Source organism: Branchiostoma belcheri, unplaced genomic scaffold (assembly GCF_001625305.1).
Source record: "Branchiostoma belcheri isolate BF01 breed outbred unplaced genomic scaffold, Haploidv18h27 scaffold260, whole genome shotgun sequence".
NCBI lineage: Eukaryota > Metazoa > Chordata > Leptocardii > Amphioxiformes > Branchiostomatidae > Branchiostoma > Branchiostoma belcheri.
The window spans coordinates 17,117-40,191 of record NW_017803866.1 but is presented as its reverse complement, the minus strand read 5'-3'; the positions used below and the strand labels follow the sequence as shown (position 1 = coordinate 40,191).

General features: G+C 39.7%; 1 protein-coding gene across 1 annotated transcript in view; it reads left to right on the top strand.

Annotated features, from left to right (window-relative positions):
- The window catches only part of LOC109472017 (elongator complex protein 1-like), a 60,051-nt gene that overhangs the window by 23,090 nt on the left and 13,886 nt on the right, over nt 1-23,075 (top strand). Inside the window, exons 14-29 of the mRNA XM_019771590.1 lie at nt 1,888-1,981; nt 2,817-2,978; nt 4,159-4,265; nt 10,426-10,535; nt 11,288-11,341; nt 12,234-12,336; nt 13,573-13,667; nt 14,641-14,714; nt 15,285-15,363; nt 16,972-17,051; nt 18,343-18,483; nt 19,521-19,606; nt 20,316-20,464; nt 21,083-21,206; nt 21,709-21,806; nt 22,383-22,584. Of these exons, the coding sequence (XP_019627149.1) occupies nt 1,888-1,981; nt 2,817-2,978; nt 4,159-4,265; nt 10,426-10,535; nt 11,288-11,341; nt 12,234-12,336; nt 13,573-13,667; nt 14,641-14,714; nt 15,285-15,363; nt 16,972-17,051; nt 18,343-18,483; nt 19,521-19,606; nt 20,316-20,464; nt 21,083-21,206; nt 21,709-21,806; nt 22,383-22,584 (1,758 nt within the window). The remainder of the gene's footprint in view (nt 1-1,887; nt 1,982-2,816; nt 2,979-4,158; nt 4,266-10,425; nt 10,536-11,287; nt 11,342-12,233; nt 12,337-13,572; nt 13,668-14,640; nt 14,715-15,284; nt 15,364-16,971; nt 17,052-18,342; nt 18,484-19,520; nt 19,607-20,315; nt 20,465-21,082; nt 21,207-21,708; nt 21,807-22,382; nt 22,585-23,075) is intronic.

Here is a 23,075-nt window from a genome sequence, read left to right as displayed (position 1 = left end):
GTAATAATGGCAAGATTGCTTTTCTACAATGTAAAGACACAAACATTCAACATGTGTCTACGTATGTTTGAGAGCTGGCCCAGTAGTTAGGATTCTGGCTGTCTGAGGCTGAAACTTCAGACTAGTAGTCCAAACTCTGAGCTAACCCATGAGGAATGATGGAAAATTACAGTTTACACGCTATCCCCTGGAATCAGCCTGGTAGTATGTGTTGTTTTAGTTCCTAGCATGCTGTCTGCTAATGAGGTCAGACTAGCTGTCCAGGGATTCAGCCTGGCCTACTCTGGGTACTCAACATGTGGTCTCTCTGTCTGATTGACACTTTCTGCCAAATCCAAAATCATTGGACAGGGGTGGGTGTATCAAGTTCCTGTTTACTGACCATAGATCTGTAAATCAGAAGTATACTAAAAGGCCAACAATTGCAAGCAGAAGTAAGTATTTCCCAACAAATGTTGGAAATGCATATATTTTTGCTTTTTCTCCCACTTTATGGCAGCCCAATACCCTGCAATTTGTTACAAATAGCCAAATATGCCTCTATGAATTGTTCGGCCTGGGAATACTTGGACTGATAAAACTACCCAAAATAAGCTGATACAGTGGAAGCAGCTTATTTGAAAAGCCAATTTGTCAGCACATTTTTTTCAATTACCCGACCTTTCTGATTAAGAGACTTCATTGAAACTATGGGGGTGGGGGTGTACTTGTGATAGTAGCATTTAGGGGAGTGAATCTACCACTTATCACCATAATGATACATTTTGTGGGACAATTTCACAGTGTTGTATGAAATCTTTTTTAAAATTTAGATTTCTGCGCAGAAATCTGTGCAGAATTCTGCAGATTTCTGCAGAATTCTGCAGATTTCTCGCCGTGTGTCAATGGAATTTCCCTAATGGTTCATTCAACTGATAATGCTGGGTACTAGCCCGAGTGTCAGCCTTTGTAGCTTTCGTCCGCTCCCCACACTCTACAGGTAGCATAGTGGGGAGTAGACGAAAGATAAAAAGGCTGACACTCAGGCTAGCTGGTTACGGGATCTGGTCTTATGCTTGCCTGTATAGCTCAAAGAATTACGTCTGTTACGTTGTATGTCCTCATCTGTAATGTGTATAGCTCATCATCACTTTTTGAATTGTTTTACTTCATAAATTACTTTAAATATCACAATTTTTTCAAGAAATGAAAAGAAAAGAACAACATACAGTGCAAAGCTATCCCCATGGCAAATTGCAGGGCACTTGGCAAAAGCTGGGCATTTCCGACAAGTTATGCCCAAAATACATGTAACCTGATTGTAGCATTTGTAGGAGAGTATATCTACCACTTATCACCATAATGATACATTTTGTAGGACAAATCCTTAAAAAAAGCAGATTTCTGCGCAGAAATCTGCACAGATTTCTGCACCCAGCGCAGAATTCTGTACAGAAATCTGCGCGGGGTGCAGAATTCTGCGCAGAATTCTGCAGATTTCTGCAGAAATCTGCAGAAATAACCTGATCCCTAGGGAACTATCATTGTTATCTACATAGTTGTTGTCATCTTCAACATCACAATATGGAATGTCAATTGTCCAGGACAAACTATGCTTGAAAAGTGAGAGGTAGTCCGGAATTAGAGTGTCTGTCCGGAATTAAAGTGTCGCCTGTTTAACTTAAAGGTCAATGACCTGAACCAGACGTCTGTCACCATGATGGCAACTATAAGTGTTTGGTTACATCATGTTGCAATTTTATAGCAGGAGGGATTTAGACTCCTGTCTGACCATATGAATGGGATTGGGTTTGAGTAAGAATTAACAGAGCAGACCATATGTGAAGGTAAACCTTTCTAGTTTTTCTTCTTACATTTGCTTTTTCTCACCTCACTCTTCAGAGGAAGAATTGCCCCCTGACACAAGTGTTTGCATGAATGCTGCAGGAGGGACAGGATTCCAACCTACAGTCTGCATGCATGTGCAGCAGCGCAGAGTACGGTAGGTGAAGGAACAAAACTGGCTGCTTATGTTTCACCTCTGACAGACTCTGTATAAAGTAGGTTGGTTAATGAAGGACTGTCCAATATGTTTGAATATTTGTTCGAAATTTATTTTTGGGAATACACTAGTGCACTGACCTAAAAAATTGGTTGCTTAAAAATTTTGGGGGTACCATATAACAAAATGGGGGTACCATGATATAACAAATATTATATTATAAACAATTATAAAATATTAAAATTTAAATTTAAAATATTAATTATAATTTAAATTATAAAATATTATATTATAAACAATTTATTATATTATTTGGGGGTACCATATAACAAAATATTAAGTATAATGTCAGCAAAAACTAATTATGTTTCATTTCAATAAAGAAAAGACACAGTTGTGTAGTACAAGAATGATTTTTTTTAATTTTTCTGACACTTACACAGTGACTGTAGATGTAACATCTTCAGTTGACATACATAAACCAGAGGATGTTATCCATCAAACCAAATCAACATGGCCTTACAGAAAATAATTGTTTTTGGCGACGCCTCAGGGGGATCCTAATGGTACAGTATTGTGTGCAGTTTGCAAGAATTCTCGGAATTGTACAGTCATATTCTCCACAGGAATGTCTCAAATCTCTGGGATTTTGCTGACACACATCTATGCCCACATTCCTCAGGTAGTGAAATTCCAGGAAACCCTTGGGACATTGTGGAAATTGTACAGATTCTCAACTGAGCAGACACATGCTGATTCACATCCCTGTCCACTCACATTCAGCATTTATTTTTTATTAGTTGGTGAAACTGAAGTCCCCACTTGTGTATTGCAGGCTTGAGTGTTTTATGTCAGAAGAGAAGTACAGATGTCCCCAGACCTTACATCACTTTGTGTGGCTAGCTGATGCCGAACTGCTGACTGTTGGCTGGGACGTTACATCCTCCACATCAGTCCTGTATCACCTGGGAACACAGGAGGAACAGGCTACTCTCATGTCAGTAACATGTAAAACTAGTGCTGTGTACCAGTTCACTGGACTTGGATCCAGACTTGTAAGAATGTTTAGGTTCAAGTCCAAAAAAAATCTAAAAGTTAAGAACCCAGTCCGGACTTATTACCATAAAAGACCATGTCACATAGTATTACCCCAGGCCTTTTCTTTCCAAACTACCTAAAACCGTCCGTAGATTGCAAAATCTGTGCTGCAAAATTAAGATTCTGAAAACATTGCCATTGGGCATCGTCAAGTACCGGCATCTATGTTATGTGGCCAAAGTTTTGCCCAAGCAACATTAGGTCCAGACTTACAAGTCAGGAACTGAACCTGAACCTCTGGACTTGAATCCAGACCTGAACTATGTAAAACACAAACAGAGAAAATCACTTCATAGCTCTCTATCCTAAAGATGGACAACTTTCTGATTGAAGTAAAAGTCCTCACTACTTTCAAATTGACAATGTTTAACTACTCTGACAGACAGACTTTCAAGTGATGATTTGCCACCATTTTTTTTCTGCAGAAGAGGGATCATGTATCACATGTAATTCTCATTATTCCGATTTGGCCTCAAGGCCTTAGTAATTTCATTGACTAAAGGGCATTGCATGTAAGAAAATGAAGACAATGATTTGAGATTTTGTGGGCATTGATAGAAGGCTATAGCTAAACCCTGAAATGTGAGTAATGCTGCTTCATTCTGGATGGTTCCAAGTTTGGACAATGCAATCGGTAGAAGAAATTTGTTAAAGAAAAATGTGTACCAGATCAGACTATTTGGGATGAGGCTATGGGGCATATCAGGCCTGCAAGTTCTTAATGAAGTTCACTTTAAATTACATGCCATGTAAGAACACAATGATATACATGTATGTACCATACAAACTCTAGATCTTGATTTTTACAAATTTACCATGTACCACACTACTAAAAATCTATTTTCTTGTTTCTTCTTCCACACTGAAATTATTAAATATTAAATATTAAAGAGTCTTGAAGTTTACTTCAGGGAAGAAAACTTTCTGCATATAAAAAAGTTTTTTCTTATTAGTAAGATGTAGTTTAACTACTTCTAGAATGTTATTGGTGCCTAAGATTTATATTCTTGAATGTATCACTAAGTCTATACATGATTATGCAGTTGTCACTAACTAAATGTGTGACTTTGTTTTTGCAGACATAAGATGCCTGTAGGAGGCAGAGTGTACCAACTGTGCCGCAGCTGTGATGGGCAGACTGTAGCCATAGAACTGACTGATGGTACAGTACTCAGGTACCACATGGGTAGGTGGCCTTGGATACCACATGTACAATGTACATGTACAATGTATGCCACATAAACTTAGGCTATCATCAGGCTTTTAGGCCACACCAATTAAATATCTTTGTTAATGGATTCGCCCGCTTCATTTCTTTCTGATTTGCAAAAAAAAAATCAGAATTAACTGCAAAATGCTCATATTTTGCCCTGAACAGTCCTTTTCTTCCTACTATCTGTCAATGCTGTGGTATCATTAAAAGTTCAAAATTCATTGTTTAAATTTTGAACCAGTCTGGTGTGTTGCCTTCATGGCTCCTATCGTACCATTTTGGGCCATAATAGGATGCCTAGGCCTGTTTTTTTTTTTTCGCCCGCCCGCTCCATTATTTTTCTAGAAAAATCCGTTAACCAAGAATCTAAATTGGTTTGGCCTTAGCTGTGATGTTTTTGTTGGTTGAATCAATTTTTTTATTGTACTGTATGCTATGTGCAGCGAAGACGCACAGTGCGCAAGCTTTTTAAGGGGGCTCTTTTGATGAAAGTCACAATGCTCTCAAACACTATTTTCTGCATTTTGAGTTGCAAATTTTGAGGAATTTGAGTTGTTTTCCTTCTGCAGTAAACCATCAATTTTGTATGATAACAATGCTGAAGGGAGGCATGTGTGCATGCCAAGGGATAGAAGTGGAAAAAATAGGGCAACTTTATAGGGTGTCCTACCAAAAAGTGTATTATATAGGGCGTACAATTTCTTATCATTTTTCAGTACAGGGCGTCCAAAAGACACCCTGAACACACTCAAAAGACACCCTGAACACACTCAAAAGACACCCTGAACACACTCAAAAGACACCCTGAACACACTCAAAAGACACCCTGAACACACTCAAAAGACACCCTGAACACACTCAAAAGACACCCTGGATACCCCCTAGCTAAAAGCCTGACTATCATGGACATGAAACAACCTTCTACACTGTAAACTTTATTATAGTACAGTCTGTTATCATCTCTTTCCAACATAGAGCTGCAGCATCTCAATGACAGTTCTTTATGTTCCTTACCGCTACAAGGGCCCACATCACTTTCACATTTACAAAACTGTAAACTTTAAGTCTTTGATGTAGTTCAAAACTTTATTTACAGTACCTGCATGGTATATCTCGTAATTTATAGATCACCAACTTGTCTTCTTTGTACTGATTTTTCTTTTACCCACTTTGTAATCATGACATTGTATGTATTTTGTCATATTGTGTTTTACTCTCATTTTACGTTTTTGAGTAGAAGGTGTCATATACTATTAGGCATCTGTGCTTCTTGCTTAATACTCAATAAATATGATGTCACTGAATAAATAAATAACTTATAATAACACTGGTCACCTCAATTTTGGAATGTCACTTTCCGAATTTTGAGACAGCTATGTTGAAACCCCTGATTTTCAACTTTGTTATTCCTGGATGTACAGTGAACTTTTGCATGCCATTGGAAAGATCATGCTATCTTCAGTACCAGGTTGCTTTTTTATGGTCAGAATGTACAAATTTATCAAGATATTTGACTTTAAAAATTGCAAGCCTGGCGGTCTAGAACACACACCGTCATGCCCAGCAGCTTAGCCTGGCAGTCCTAAACTTTAGCCCGCGGCCTGAGTTAGCCAGCCCGCATCCAGACCGCATCCAATTAGCCTCATGAACACCCCATGAAAACCACTGAATTAATGAGAATTCACATTTTCACACCTGTGTAATTAACAAGTTTGTGATAAATTCATGAGAGGTCTGGGCTCAATGGTTAGCCCGCGGGCCTGAACAGGCCTGTCGGTCTGTGGACAGGCTGGGCTGATGATTAGGCCTTATGATAGAGAACCTTCAGACTTTAAACACCAAACAGAAAGTGGGAAACAAAAATATGCTTCCAAATTGATGCTTCCAGATTGATGATGGTTTACACTTCACTTCATATCACTTCATATTAATAAACACCCTTCACATTTTCAGCTAATATTTTCAATAAGTGATTACATATAATTATTATTATTGACAAGTATGATGTACAGGTATGAATGATGATAACTTTCATGAATATTCATTTTGAACATTTTCTGCAAAAGCTTCAGAAATTTCTACTGGAAGAATTTTTCCTGTACATGGGAAGAATTGTTCTGCTATTAAGACTGCAAAAAGTCTCTTTCTAGTAGAAAGCTTTTTTGAACATGTTTGAGGAGGTGGATTTTTGCTCCTGCTGTGCTACCTGGGCTGATACCTGGGCGGGGTGTAACATTTGTGTAACGGTTATGACTAAAAAAGATCAGATAGCATCATAAAAGACCCTTGTCTCAGCAAGAACACTTCATATTTAATAGACCTGATTGGTTGTGGTGTTGGAAGCTAACTTTTGAGGACACTTCATGGTCACTTACAGTTTCTGTTTGGCAGGTATAGTCCAATCTGTCCTACTATGGATGGGCAACTCCCCTGGCCAAATCCCTTTGAAACATCATGGGGGTAGAAATTTATCTTTTTTTTTAAAGAATGAAGACTTGGCTAAGTACAGGTCACAACAAAACAAGATGAATGGACATGGTTAACAGATAAACAATAACTCCATGGAAACATTTAAATCAAAAGGAAAACATTTGGAGTTTTAGTGCCATAATCCTGCCATGTATAAGCCTCAGCCGATGTACACTGAAAACATAAAAAGCAAGGAATCCGATCCTCAATTTGCAACATGAACTTGCTTTCAGTGCAAGGAGTTGTACAATGCTTTAGGAAATTCATGTTACATTTTCTTTTGTAATTATTCTGTTCCTGCACCTTTGTCATGCGGGTCATACCTCAGGTCACCTATTGTTCCAGGCATGCAAATGACCACTGTCCAATTATCAAATTAGAGAGTCTGGTCGGGCTACCCTGACATGGGTGCACTGGCACTGGCTCAATAGCCCGAAAAAATATCCTATCAGAAAATCTCATGACATTGTAATGACAGTGTCAGATGGCCTGGGTTCACACGCTGAGAACCATGTCTTGGCCAAGTCTTTCTATCCCACAACTAGTTTGTAGTGTCATGATTAGATTAGATTTGGATTATGAACAAAACATTAATGATGAGAATCTTTACAGGATTTGTAATAAGTCTAAATTACAATTTAATTGGAAGTGCTTGCCCAAGGCCTAGAGTCAATTCTATATTGCTATATTCCACATTACAAATTGTAACCATTTCGAAAAAAACCAACAATGTTTCTAGATAAATTTCAAAGTATGATTTAAAAAAAAGTAAGAAAATTTTCTAATTGTTACAATATTTGTGAAACATCTCAAATAGGTTATATATATAATGAAAAGAGCTGTTCATTCAGTTTGGATATTTCCCAAAAATTTAGGAACAGAGCGTAAAATGCTTGTACAGCGCAGGATGTACATGTATGATAGCAGACCAGGTAGCCTGGGTGTAAGAAACAGGGGCGAGCTGTAGCGCCTATAACCCCCCCACTGTTACATGGGTACCAGACTGCTGCCAGGCTAGCTCCTTGGCTCCTGGAGGGCCAACATTTGCCCAAGGAAATGTCACCATAGAGTGATAATAGACATCCCTCAATAAGCCTATGAATTACATTGTAAAGGCTTGTTATCCCCTAGACACAAAGAACACAGTTTCTTTAAAAATGGGTGACAAAAGGGGAGGGGAGGTGATTATGATAAAATTAACAAGTTCTAACTTCCAAGCAACAACTTGAAGTTAGTCGCCAGTCAGAATCTGATCAATGTTAGACGTGTTTACAACTGGAGAAAGGGGATGCTTTTGCTTCCGAAGCAAAAGCATTCATTGAGTTATCAGACTGCATGAATTGTCATGACATACAAAAATCAGATGATCATTGATCAATTACTAAGGTGACCTTGAGAGAATATTGATGTAATGTTGTAATTTTATAGAACAGGATTCTTCTTCAAGTGAATGAGTCTGAGAAACAAGTAATGACATTATATTTAGTCTCTATGGCCGGCCAACTCCTCTGGCCAATGATGTTCCCCTTAGCCATGGAGCTACCTCCATGCCTTAGCCGATTGCTACTATTTATTTAGCCTGCAAAGGAGTCTGGTGGAGACTACATTACATGTATATTGGTGTGGCCTAACAGTTGTATATATTTATTATACAGTCATTCCTGCCAAAATTCCTAGGAAGGATTCTATCTGCAGGAATCTACAATGTCTTAGTAGGTTTTTCCTGCAGAAATTTCCTGCAGGAAGAAAATTTTCAAAATGAATTTCCATGCATGTTATCATTCATACCTGTCCAATTATCAAATTAGAGAGTCTGGTCGGGCTACTAGTACCCAGACATGGGTGACATGGTCTTTGCAGCTTGCACTGGGTAGCTCAATAGCCCGAAAAAATATCCAATCAGAAAACCTTATGACATTGTATATAATGACAGTGTCAGATGGCCTGGGTTCACACGTTGAGAACCATGTCTTGGCCAAATCTTTCTATCCCTCGACTAGTTTGTAGTATTATGATTAGATTAGATTAGATTTAGATTATGACAGAATAATGATGAGAATCCTAGTTTATTTTTAAGTATAGTCGGTCATCTTTTCAGGCTCCTACTGGGTGACCCAGTAGTCAAGCTGCCCAGATAGGGGTACTGTAATTCGACGTGTAACTCAACAATAGTCCAACTTGATAATTGGACAGTGGCATTTGCATGTCAAGAACAATAGCTAAACTTAGTTTCATCCCGCATAACAATTGTTCCTTGATCAGAATAATTACCTGAGAACTGTTGAACCATGGTAGAACAGAAATGGACTGAGGATTTTATAACTCCATTGCTTGAAAGCAGGTTTAAGTTGCAATGCATGTATTAGGCTTCTTGCTCATATTATATAGTACTAGAATTTTGTCTGGCAAAACTGTCTGTAACATAATTTTCCCAATGTTTCAACTTAACTGAACTGAACTTAACTTCAATGACATTCAGGATGCTCATGAGAAAAAATTGTTTCATTTTCTACCCCTAGCTAGTACAGAACGTGTTTGTAAGCTCTTCTTTCTTTTTCGTGGTCTACATGTAGTGGAAAGAGCATGCGAAGCTGAGTGATTGAGTGAGTGAATGAGGTTGAAAGCGGCAAAAATGTACAACACTGTTAACAGATGGGTGTGGATAATTTATTTTCTGCTCTGAGAATGAAGTTTTACACATCACTTGGATCAGACCGCGGGCTGAGATGTAGTCCGTGAGGTCTGAATCCTTACCCCACCAGGCTGAAATTGGCACAGACAGTCTGCAAACATCAATCAATTCACGCCTTCCATGCCATTGTTTTGGGCTTTTTGCACCTCTTTGACCAGAAATTCCAGACCGCGGGCTGAAGTTAGGCTGACGGTCTGAATGGTTTTTGAGTAAATCAGCCCGCGGGCTGGGATTCTACACCTGTAGTCTAGTGCCTTTAGACCGAAGGTCCTGTAATTAAAACTTGCGGGCTAGTTGTTAGGCCTGACGGGCTGTTAGGAAAGACCACCGGTCTGCTTGTATTTATTATTAATGATATCTTAAGTTATGAACACTGCAGAACAATAATTTTCATATCACTGTGCTCATTACACCAAGAGCTACACACTGATGTGAAACTTGAATGTTGAAAATCAATTTTTACTTGAGTTTCCAAATGCCTTGTGACTTTCCAAAATTGATGCGACCAGTGTTTAATAGACAACATTCAAAATTTTGATAGGGAAAAACCTCACTATATATATATTTGACACTACCATTTACAATGAAAAAAATTTTGTCAATTATATTTGTCAAAAGATACATGACATCATATTGTAAAACAAAGGAGTAGCTGCTTGCATTGCCAGTCAGGGAAAGAGAGGACAGAAAAAACTGATCTCACATTCAACTAAATTTCAGTCACTGTGTTTTTTTTAAGTCTTTGTGTGAATTCCTTGATGCCCAATTTCTTCCAATACCATTTCTTACATTGAACATTTCTAAATTCATTTGACAAAATTGTCAAAATAGACATGGTCTTTTTAAAAAGGGTGTGAGCATCCCAAAGTGAAGCAGTATCAGTTAGTATTTCTTGTGTTTACAGTAATTCTTTATTTGTACACTCTTAGTTAGTTGGACCCAGTGTACATGTGTGTCCTCTTGTGTATACAGACAGAATAGCAGGCTGTCCAGTGTTGGAGCCCTGGAGAAGTCAGACTGGCCAGCCCGTCAGGTTCCCAGTACTGTGTTCTCAGTTGGGACTGTGCACCATGGCTGGACAGGTATGTGTAAACTTTAAGAGAATATCATGATCAGATTTTGGCTAAGGCCACACTAATTTAATTTGTTGATTTTTATTGTTAATGTTGATTGTTAATTTTTTCAGATTATCCAGAAATTATCCACAATATTTTTTACTTTGTCACTCTAATCCTGTGTCCTGTAACTTAAAGACAGTTACCTTTGACACATTAGGAGGTGACATGTATGTTTTTGGTTGTGTAATGGTTGAGTGGCTGTGGTGTGGGTCTGTATGTACATGTACATGTACATGTATGTCAGCAGTGTAACTCAGAGGGTGAGGGTTCAAATCCTGCCCAATGCCACCGATCTTGTGTCCTTGAGAAAGGCACTTTACACAACTTTCCTCACTTCACTCAGGTGAAAATGAGTACCTAGCTTCAGTTACTAATAGGGACATCGCTCGGATAGGACGTTAAATTTAGGGCCCGTGGTTGGTTAGAGTCACACCCCACGCACGTTAAAAGAACCCACTGCACTTATCAAAAAGAGTAGGGGACCTTCCCGGTGTGAGTGGTTCAAACCTTACAGTCTGGTCTCAGGTTTGACATCTTTGAAGAGGTGATAGTCACCTGTTATGTCATTCCTTCCACAAATGTAGTAACTCGTCATAAAATGAAAAAAAAATAAAATCTTGAAGCTGTTGATGGATCTTGATGATAATTGGTAGGTGAATAGTGTTTGCGAAAAGGAGTTTGAAAATAGTTCACCTGAGTTTTCTGTTCCTCACCAGGAGACTGTTCTTGGCCTGACAGACAGGTTCAGATTTTTTGTAAATGGTGATGAGGTAAGTCTGGTGGCATTTTCACATGCTTTTTTATATCTTCATTGTTTGAAGCCATATATTGGAAATGCAAATTAAAATAGTAATTTTTTACACTAAGTATTTACGCTGTTGACAGCACTCAAAGCTGTTTTACCAGGAATACATGTACATGACATTTTATAATTACTTTTTTTAACTCAAAAAAAGTTTAACATAAAATGATCTTGATCCCTTAAACCTCGCTCTGTGCCAAGACAAAATTCATTTCCACCTTAAGTTTACAAAGTTCAATCTCTGTACCACATCCACATCTGTTTCTTCACATTTGTAGAATTTCAAATGTTCTTTTTGTACCAGACTGAGTATTATGACTTGATAAGCTCTTATGAAGACTCTAATTTGATAGATTATGCCATCGTATAGAATCGGTTAAACATACTGCTTACATAATTGCCAGTCTCATGTCTGGATTCATGTACAATTTTGTTGTACATAATACAGTACTGACTCATCTTCTGAATTGTAGAATGTTATAATGCTCTCCTTATTGTAGAATTGAAATTTAGTATATTTAGTTAGTATGGATTAGCTCTGGTAGAATTGCATTTTTATGTACATGTACACTACACTTGTTGCTTATTCTCTGCCATTGTACCAGTTACAGTCGTTGAGCAATAAAGTTGTTTTTATTAATTACACACTTCTCACCACACACCTGTGTCACCACCTGGGCCTCAGCAAAGAACTCTAGGATGTAGTCTGCCCATTTCTTTTGCTTTCTTATTCTTTTCCACAACTTACACTATCCAGTAACTGCAGCTACGCCAACATGGCTATGTCCTCCAATTTTGAGTTTTCTTCTTTGAAAAATGTTTGGTATGTTTTAAAATGTTTTACATCATTCTGGTTGTAGATTTCCAGCAATTGTACATCATTTGCTGTCCATGATGACCACCTCCTGCTGACGACCCATGCCCACACATGTACATGTCTGCCACTTCACATGGGGAGTAAAGGTGGGTAATGTTACAGAATCCTATCATGAAAGTTCATCTGTGTTGGTAGTTAATGTTTAAAGTTAAAACTTTTGGTCCAACACAAAAAATTCTCTCACCTAAAGATTCCAACCAGACACTCTTGTCTTCCTCAGTAGACTGACCCAGTGAAGCTTGTCACGTGGCTTCTTTGAAGTGTGACATCAACACTGGGTCAAAGGTATATTAAGGGTTTTGGACACTGAACAAGACTATTTCTTGAGAGGGGTGAAGGAAGCCATATACATCAGGGCATTGGACCGTGACGGGGGCCGACATCGTCTAAAAGATACCTTTGACCCAGTGTTGACATCACACTTCAAAGAAGCCACGTGACAAGCTTCACTGGGTCAGTCTACTGAGGAAGACCAGAGTGACTGGTAGAAAGCTCTAGGTGAGAGAATTTTTTTGTGTTGGACCAAAAGTTTTAACTTTAAACATGTTACAGAATCCTGTGTCTGACAAGTGTCTCATAAGGCCACATTGGTTCTTAATTCACCCGCTTCATTTTTATTTTATTTGAAAAAAAAAAAGAATTCAGGTTCTGAATCAATTCCAAAATGCATATTTGGTCCAAGAGGTTGAAGAAAGCTCCTTGCCTTCCAAGTTGTAACAGTTTTTTTTCAGCTATCAATACATTAGTTTGATGAAAAGGTTAAAACCATTGTTTGAATTACAAACCAGCCTTGTATGTGACGTCACAGCACCTATCATAGCTTTTGGGGCTATCAGAGGTATATAATATAACTGTACAACATTTATATCATACCTGGGCCGCGATAGCGTTCGATAACGGGTTCCGGACCGGGCAGTAGTTTACGGTATGGCCTGGGCTTTCATAGAACAATTCGAACGCGTTTTGCCCTAACTGCGTTTGCCGCTTTCAAAAATCTGAATACAGAATCCGAACATTGGAATTGATGTTGTTGCATTTTAGGGTTTAGGGGCACCAACTTTTGGCTCATCTTGCATTGAAAGGCACATTTCCTTGGGTGGGTATGACTTAAATAAAATACAACACGGGGTATTCCGCATTGCCCTCGGTCCCAGCCCTCCCGCGAGTCGGATCGACCTGTGGTCGGGGCGATATGGAATACCCCGTGTTGTATTCTATATATTATTTTCCTCCTATACTCGTATGGAGTGCAATATAACTAACTGTATTCTTAAAGTGTACAATAGTCTTAGTACATAAAGCTTTTCTTCCTTTCCTTTCAGATCTCTCCTCAGCCACAGATGAGAAGGTACGCAGGGTTGAGAGAGGAAGTCGACTTGTCACTGTTGTTCCTCAGGATACTAAAGTCATTCTACAGGTCAGACTTGTCACTGTTGTTCCTCAGGATACTAAAGTCATTCTACAGGTCAGACTTGTCACTGTTGTTCCTCAGGACACTAAAGTCATTCTACAGGTCAGACTTGTCACTGTTGTTCCTCAGGATACTAAAGTCATTCTACAGGTCAGACTTGTCACTGTTGTTCCTCAGGATACTAAAGTCATTCTACAGGTCAGAACCTCGGTTTTCTGCCCTCAAACTGTTCAATGACATTTTCACTGAGATGTCAGTGTTATACACGTCACTCATTTAGCACTGCCGTGTCTATGTGTATAATTTGTGACACTGTGTTTATGTACATGTGGAATACATGTGTGTGTGTGGGGTGGGGGGATGTGACTGTGTGTTTGTGTGTATGAGGTGTGTGTGTGTGTGTGTGTATGTATGAGGTGTTTGTGTGTGTGTGTGTTTGTGTGTGTGTGTGTGTGTATGTGTGTGTGTGTGTATGAGGTGTATGTATGTGTGTGTTTGTGTGAGGTGTGTGTATGTGTGTGTTTGTGTGAGGTGTGTGTATGTGTGTGTTTGTGTGAGGTGTGTGTATGTGCGTGTTTGTGGGAGGTGTGTGTATGTGTGTGTTTGTGTGAGGTGTGTGTATGTGTGTGTTTGTGTGAGGTGTGTGTATGTGTGTTCGTGTGTGAGGTGTGTGTATGTGTATGTGTGACTGTGTGTATGTGTGTGTTTGTGTGAGGTGTGTGTGTATGTGTGTGTGTGTGTGTGTGTGTACATGTAGCCAAGCCAAGAAACATGTATGTGTGTGTTTGTGTGTGTGTGTTTTGTGTTTGTACATTTGTATGTGCATGCATGTGAAAATGAATAATACAAGTGCACATGATTATATATTAGTACATTAAAGGGTGATAAGGAGTTAAGTTTTCATACTGGTATATCCATTTTGCCATATTAAGACAAACTATCATTTCTGAAAATGTTACATTTCTGTTGTCATCTACAGATGCCCCGGGGAAACCTTGAAACTGTGCATCCCAGAACACTGGTGCTGGGGCAGGTTCAGAAGCTGATTGGCAGGTGAACAGATATATGGTTACTGGTCTCCTTGTCATGAGTAGTGTCGGCACCTGGTATGTATGTATGTAACACAACACCACATCATGTCTACTACAGCACCAGTTACCATGATAACAGGCGTCTGGTCCAGGTCATTGACCTTTTTCAGAAGAAGATTAAGAGGCAAAAGGAATAAAATATATGACTCTGTAATAGTTTCTAAAAATTGAATTTCACAATTTCGCCAAATTTAATGTATAAAACAGGTACTGACCTACATATAGAGGTGATCATGACATTCTCTATGACATTGTACTGTACATAGCACAATGTAGTTACTGTTGTCAGAGTTCAACTCAGTTAAAGTGACATATAAACTACAAGTACAGTCATGTATTTTAGCTACATGTGTAGACAACTTCTAGGCCATATTGCTCTTAACTTGATGGAAATAAGACATATTATTATTAACATTCTTTGCGGCAAATGTAGGGTTACAATTAGGATTTGACTTTTAGAGTATTCTTATTATAATATTATATAATATAGTAATAATTATTGTTCCTGACACAATTTGTTGTTTTGTTGCAGTCATGAATTCCTGGAAGCATTCCTCATCATGAGGAAACACAGAGTCAACCTCAACTTGCTCTGCGACCTCAACCCACAGGTTCTGATATTAAAAATATTTGTACAGCATACTATTAAAGCTATTGAATTTCAAGTAGACAAAATGTACAATTAGTGCTGCATACCTAAACCCAATTTTAGGTTCAGGTTCGGATTCAAGTCCAGAGGTTTAGGTTCAGTTCCGGACTTGTAAGTCTGGACCTAAACCCATGGCATATACAATATTGCATGTTGGCAACCTTGCAATGTTGTCTGGGTGAAACTTTGGCCACATGATAAGATGGAGGCCGATACTTGACGATGCCCGATGGCAATGTTTTCTTCATTTTGCAGCAAAAATTTTGCAATCTACGGAAGGTTTTAGGTGGTTTGGAAAGAAAAGGGGTATGTGAAATGGTTTTTTTATGGTAATAAGTCCGGACTCGGTTCTTGACTTTTAGGTTTTTTTTTACTTGAACCTAAATATTCTTACAAATCTGGATCCAAGTCCAGTGAACCGGTATGCATCACTATGTACAATCAGTCTTCAGACTAAACCAGTTTAATTTCTATCATGAACGTTCATCTGTGTTGTTAGTGACATGTTTAAAGTTAAAACTTGTTCCAACACAGAAGGTAAATATTCTCACCTAGAGCTTTTGACCAGTCACTCTGGTCTCTCTGTCAGTGAGACTAAATATGTCTTGTGGCTTCTCTGAAGTGTGACGTCAACACTGGGTCAAAGGTATCTGGTAAACAATGTCGGCCTTGATGTAAATGGCTGTAAACCGTAACAGAGGCCGGCATTGTTTACCAGATACCTTTGACCTTTGGGGTGATACCTCTGCAGGCACAATGTGAGCACTTACTGTACAATCTAGGGGAAGCAAGGGCATGCTCCCCCATAAAATTTGGGATTTTCAAGCTTTCAAAAATGCAATCTCGCAACCAATTTTCAAAAACGGCATCTCGCATTTTCAGAGAATCTGATACATTCATCGTATAATTCATATATAAGGTTCAATATAGTGCCGCTTTTCAGGTGTTAATCTAATACACATTCAAAAATTTGGTTGATTTTGACCATCAAGCCGTGAAGGTTGACGGTTTGGTTTTAAAAAATTTCCGTCACACGATGCAAAGTTCAGGCAATTGCAGTTGATGGAAGATCGGTCACTGGCTAGAGCCTTGGTCCCAGCTCAGTTTGGAACTTGGAATGGCGTCTGTGTGGTGTAGTACTAGTGGATAGAACATCCATCTGTCAAGCAAGGGGACCCAGGTTCAATCCCCAGGTCTGGACCCAGACATGTCTGGACATGAACCCAGAGGTTGTGCCCTTGGGAAAGGCACTTAACACATATTTTCCCCCCTTAGTTAGTGGGACCCTGGGCCCTACTAGGGTTTGGGTTGGCGTTAGGAACGGCATCCAGCCGTAAAAATCTTGCTTCAACAAAAAGACATGTACTTCATGCAAGCACGTCTAACCCCCGGCTCGGGGGGAAATTGACGTTAAAATGGTAAAAAAAAAGTGGGGCTTTGCCCCCACCTTGTTTCAAAATTTAGTGTGTTTCCCCAGTGCACAACATTATTGTCTGTTACGATTGCTAGAGTTTTATTCAGCAACCCTGACTCATTTTCTTATTTGTGACATCTTACCTGTCTTGTGCAGATGTTTCTGACCTGTGTACCAGAGCTGGTGACCCAGCTGAAGGATGTCAACTATCTCAACCTCTTCCTGACAGAACTCAGGTGGCTCTTTCATACCATGCTTTGTATTATAAATGTAATGGATCATTCTGCATGGTACAATTAGCATATAAAGCAATTTTATCTCTGTGAACTACTCAGTCACTCATGCATCCATGCACTCACAAACCCATCCACTCACCCACTCAGTAACTTGCCCACTCACCTACCCACACTCTCTGGTCATTCAACCCCCCACTCATTCACCCACCCATTTACTCACTAACCAACTCTTTCTCTCACTCACTAGCCTACCCTTTTACTCACCCACTAACTCACCCACCCATTCACCCACTTAAACATTTACATACTAACTCACCATACTAACTGGAGTAACTGTTGCGGTCATAGATGTGTGACCTTATTCTGTATCTGTATAGCCGTAACACACCAGCTCACGTTTTTATTCACACGAGACTTTACATGATGTCAGCAATAATTGATCAAACATGCCAGGGAGTTTAAATTATATCATCCACTGTCTCTATTAAGTGATGTCTGGAGTGCCCTGATATACATGTAATAATGTAGTCCTAGTCCTGCTCAGTATGCAGTATTGTAACGTTGTCCCAAGAAACAGTATGGCCCATGCAATGATTTTATGTGGATATGTTGAGAAACTTTTGACGACAGCGATCTGTGGTGTTTGTGTTATGTACTAATGGATACTTGGATATTTTATTCAGTCCATCAGCTGTCGTACACAAATACACAAATACGCAGCTAATCTTCCTGGACCGTAAAAACATAGAACAAGGACATAAACTACATAAAGGCTAACATCTAGTATTTACATCATGGTTAATCAATTACACTCGTTGATATACATCACGAGCTCCTGCCGAAACTTACACTTACTAGCGCATTTAACATCTGTGTCGGACTCCATAATATCACCAGGGTCCATAATATCGCCACCTTGAGAAACAGTGTGCTTAAAGATATTTTTACTGCAACATACTTTTGGTATGCACTCCTGCACACCTCAAATGTACGTACCTAGGGTATGTTGCAGTAAAAATATCTTTAAGCACACTGTTTCTCAAGGTGGCGATATTATGGACCCTGGTGATATTATGGACACAGATGTTAACGCCATCAGGCAAAGTGTTCCATGTAAAGACAGACCAGTACATAAAAGTCTTTTTCATGGCGTTAGTTTTGGGTTTTGCCAGTCTGAATGTGTTTCTGCTTGTGTGGCGTGTCTTATAACTGTGTTGGTTTGTTACTGGAAGCAACTGCATGAATTGTACAATGTAGTTTGATTTTCTTGTTTATTGATCTCTCCCTGTAGGGAAGAAGACGTGACAGAAACCATGTACTCAGAATACCTGAGTTCTGCTGGTGAGAACAGCTGGGACCTCCACTCACACTCCAAAATGGATCAAGTCTGTGATGCTGTGAAGAAAACTTTGGAGGATCTGGACTGTGAAAAGTGCATAATATGTTCTACTTGTTTACATTGTACATTTATATCATACCCGGGCCGCAATAACGTTCAATAACGGGTTCCGGACTGGGCCGTACTTTACGGTACGGCCCGGGCTTCCCTGGGTTCCATAGAATGATTCAAACGCATTTTGCCCTAACCGTGTGCGCCGCTTTCAAAAATTTGAATATAGAATTCGAACGTTGGAATTGATGTTGTTGCATTTTTTGGTTTAGGGACACCAAACTTGGGCTCATTTTGCATTGAAAGGCGAGTTTTCTTGGGTGGGTATGACATAAATAAAATACAACACGGTGTATTCCGCATCACCCTCGGTCCCAGTCCTCCCGCGAGTCGGGCCAATACCTCGGGTAATACAGAATACCCCGTGTTGCCACACTGGCTTGATTGTATGGATGATTGACATTCTCAAATCACTCCCCAAAAATGGTCCTAAATTTTGACGTATAAGTGGTGGAAAAGGTTGCATTAAATATACAGAACACACAATATAACAAAATAAAAAGTTGTTTAAAGTTAAAACTTTTGTTCCAACACAAAAGGTAAGTGTGCAAACTCAATGACAAGTTGCCAAATGAGTTTAGTTTCTGGGATTCAGAAAATAGTATCAGGCTTCTACAGAACCAGAACAATTGCTTCTGTTGTTGAGTTCCCCTTTAAAGGGCAATAAACAACCTTTCAATGATATGAAACACCTTTGGTGTAAGTTTAGAGTTAAAACTTTTGATCCAACACAAGCTCTCTCACCTAGAGCTTTCTACCAGTCACTCTGGTCTTCCTCTGTAGAATGATCCAGTAGTGAGACTTGTCACATGGTTTCTTTGAGGTGTGACGTCAACACTGGGTCAAAGGTATCTGGTAGACAATGTCGGCCCCCGTCACGATTCAATGAAGGGTGATGGGCCCTGATGTATATAGCCTCCTTCACCCCTCTCAGGAAATAGTCTTGTTCGGTGTCCAATATTCTGAGTGTCCAGTTAGTGTAAAACTACATTATGTACTGACCACATCTGTTAATACAGGTACCTTCTTGGGATTCTAACATGTCACATCAAAAAAGCACAGCCTGAACTGGAGGTCTGCTTACAGAGAATCCAGGAGATCTGGGGTCAGTTCATCTTTAACACTGTCCTGACTTTGCACTTTTACAGTACAGTAGCTGTAATTTGTGACGTGTGATACAGTGTGTTGCACAAATTTGCATCATGATCATGATCATGAAGGAACTGATAAAGCTGTCTGCATCATTTAAAAGAGAGATAAATGAATTGTTAAATGTTTTGTGTACTGAGGATGAAGGCTGTTTGATGTTAGCATGAAAGTTCATGAGAGTTGGTAAATTACATTATGAAAAATTTAAACTGTTACTGTTCTACAACTCATAAATTTCACTCACCGAAATTTTCGACTGAATCACTCAGTCTTCCTCAGCTATCTGACCCAAATGCTGTGGACACGTGATTTTTCCCACGTGTGACGTCAGCAAAGGGTCAAAGGTTGTCTGAAGTTGATAGGATTACTTCAAGAGAGGCATAAAAGAGGCCATATACATCAGGGCACTACCGGGACGGGGGCGATATCGACTTCAGACAACCTTTGACCCTTTGCTGACATCACACGTGGGAAAAATCACGTGTCCACAGCATTTGGGTCAGATAGCTGAGGAAGACTGAGTGATTCAGTCAAAAATTCCGGTGAGTGAAATTTATGAGTTGGAGAACAGTTTAAATTTTCATGCTGTTTGATGTTACTGATGATGATTTGAGGATGATTATTGCTCATAATCATTTCCCTCCACTTACAATCCCCGTTTTCAGACAACCCTCCCCAGAGTGATGAAGGAGTGAGTGCAGAGGAGGCTTTAAACTACGTGTTACTGCTGGTGGATGTGAATGAGCTGTTCAACGTGGCACTCGGCACTTATGACCTGCGACTGGTGCTCATGGTGGCAGAGAAGTCACAAAAGGTTAGCTTAGGCCAAACCAATTTGATTTGTAAATTGTTGGCTCTCAGATTTATTCAGAAAAATACATAGCGATGGGGCGAAAATGTTTTCAAACTAGAAAGGTAACATTTGCAAAGCAAATGCATAATGTTTACCTTCGCATATGGTCTGCTCTGTGAATTTTGACTCAAATATATACGGACAGGAGTTTAAATCCCTCCTACTATAAAATTGCAACATGATGTAACCCAACACCAGTTCATGGTGAGAGACGTCAACAAATCAGGTCATTGGCCAGGTCAGAGGTCAGTGTTTGGAACAGAAGAAGAGGAAACGTAGCAAAAACAATATGTTTCTCTTCGGTAAACATAATCAGAAAAAATGAAGCGGGCAAATACAAGAACCAACAAATTAAATTGGTGTGGCCTTATTGTCAGACAGGTGAATCTTGTTCATTTATTTTTGTTGTTTGAGGACTGATTTTATGAAATGTTTTGTCAAATGTATTTGTCAGTGAAAGAATGGGCAGATGTTATGAACATTTTCTTCATGATTTTCTTATTTTTACAATTTCTATTAAATTTTTCAGAATGAATTAGATCAGAAATGAATATTTTAACTTTAGAATAACCTCTGCAGGATCCAAAGGAATATTTGCCATTCCTGAAGAAACTTCAGAATATGGAGGAGAATTTGCAAAGGTACACAATAGACCTGCACCTGAAGAGATACCACAAGGCCGCCCAACACCTGAGTAAATGTGGTGAGTATCCTCCTCCTTCTGCCATTTCATTTTGAATTCAACTTCTTTATTTTTGGCCAAATGACATGGCGTGGAGGTACATTTTGTAGTAGTATGAGATTTCCAAATTTTAAAAAAAAATTTATACAGTTCAGATTTTGCAGTTTCCTTTTTGCCTTTCTGTCATTATGTTTACCGTGGGAAAACATATTGTTTTTGCTCAGTTTCCTCTTCTTCTTCTCCAAACACTAACCTCTGACCTGGCCAATGGCCTGACTTGTTGACGTCTGTCACCTTGGTAACTGGGGTTAGGTTGCATAATGTTGCAATCTTATAGTAGGAGGGATTTAGACTTCTGTCTGACCATAATGTATGAATGTATTTGAGTAAGAATTAATAGAGCAGACAATGTGCAAAGGTAAACATTATGCATTTGCTTTGCAAGTTTCTAGTTATTAATATAGATTAGATCTAAAAGTTGTAAAAGCTGTAACATCATTATGATAGTTGTTTATTGTTTCAGGCCCTGACAGATTTGCAGACTTGCTGGCCCTGGTGAAGGAACACAAACTGTACAAAAGTGTTCTTCAGCTTTACACCACAGAAAGCAAGGAGTACAAGGTATGTTCACAGGTGGCCTGCTGTGCTTCCATACCTGTGTCTAAAGACAAACCATTAGGCCACACCCTCTTAATATAATGGATGACGTCCTCTGAAGACCCCCAAACTATTGCGCGTGGGCGAATGAAAAAAAATTACGGCCAAAAGTAAAAATGCTACTAAACCACTCACAGGAATACAAAGCTGGTATTGTGAATTTGCGGCATATAAGACAAGCCGGCAAATGCTGGCTTTTTGCGGAATTTATGAATCGGCACTGTACGTATGTACTGAGTTCTTGAGTCGTTGAGCTTCGGTAGCCTTTGTGCCAGAGTCCAGAGTTACCACCGGCTCCCTGTTGTCGCTAGCTACCTTGAACTACCCAGGCCACAGCCTCGGAGGACGTGGTCTTTTTTTTTTTCGCCGAGAATAGGCGAAAATCATCCATAAAATTAAGTCGGTGTGGCCTTACCCGTGGTAAAGGGTTTGGAAGCATTTCGGAATAGTATACCGTGCCCAGTCTAAAGTGGGCCTTAGCTGGTCAGTGAATGAAACTTCAGTTCCTGTTCTCATTCCTCAATAATCCTTGTTTTACAGGACATCTCTGAGGCCTATGGAGAATACCTCCTGAAGAAGGGACATGTGGAGGAGGCTGGTCTGGTGTTAAGCAGATGTGAGGAGTGGGAGAAGGCTCTCCAGGCCTTTGAGCAGTGCTGTAACTGGCGCCAGGCCCTGTGTGTGGCCAGCAGACTACAGTACAGCACACAGCAGACAGCTCAACTGGCACTCAGGATGGCTGGTCAGGGCTTTCTTTATCTTACAGGGTCGGGATGGTCAGCACAGAGAGAAGGGATGGTACATTATAATTCAAGGTGGGGACAGTCTTTCAGCACCAAGGAAAGGGGTGGTACATGATAGTTCAGGGTGGGGATGGTCTTTCAGCACAAAGGGAAGGGGTGGTACATGATATTTCAGGGTGGGAGATGGTCTTTCAGCAGCAATGAAAGGGGTGGTATATGATAGTTCAGGGTGGGGATGGTCATTCAGCACCAAGGAAAGGGATGATACATGATAGTTCAGGGTGGGGATGGTCTTTCAGCATCAAGTAAAGGGATGGTACATGATAGTTCAGAGTCGGGATTGTCTTTCAGCACCAAGGAAAGGGGTGGTACATGATAGTTCAGGGTGGGGATTGTCTTTCAGCACCAAGGAAAGGGATGGTTCATGATAGTTCTGGGTGGGGGATGGTCTTTCAGCACCATGGAAAGGGATGGTTTTTTTTTTTTTTTT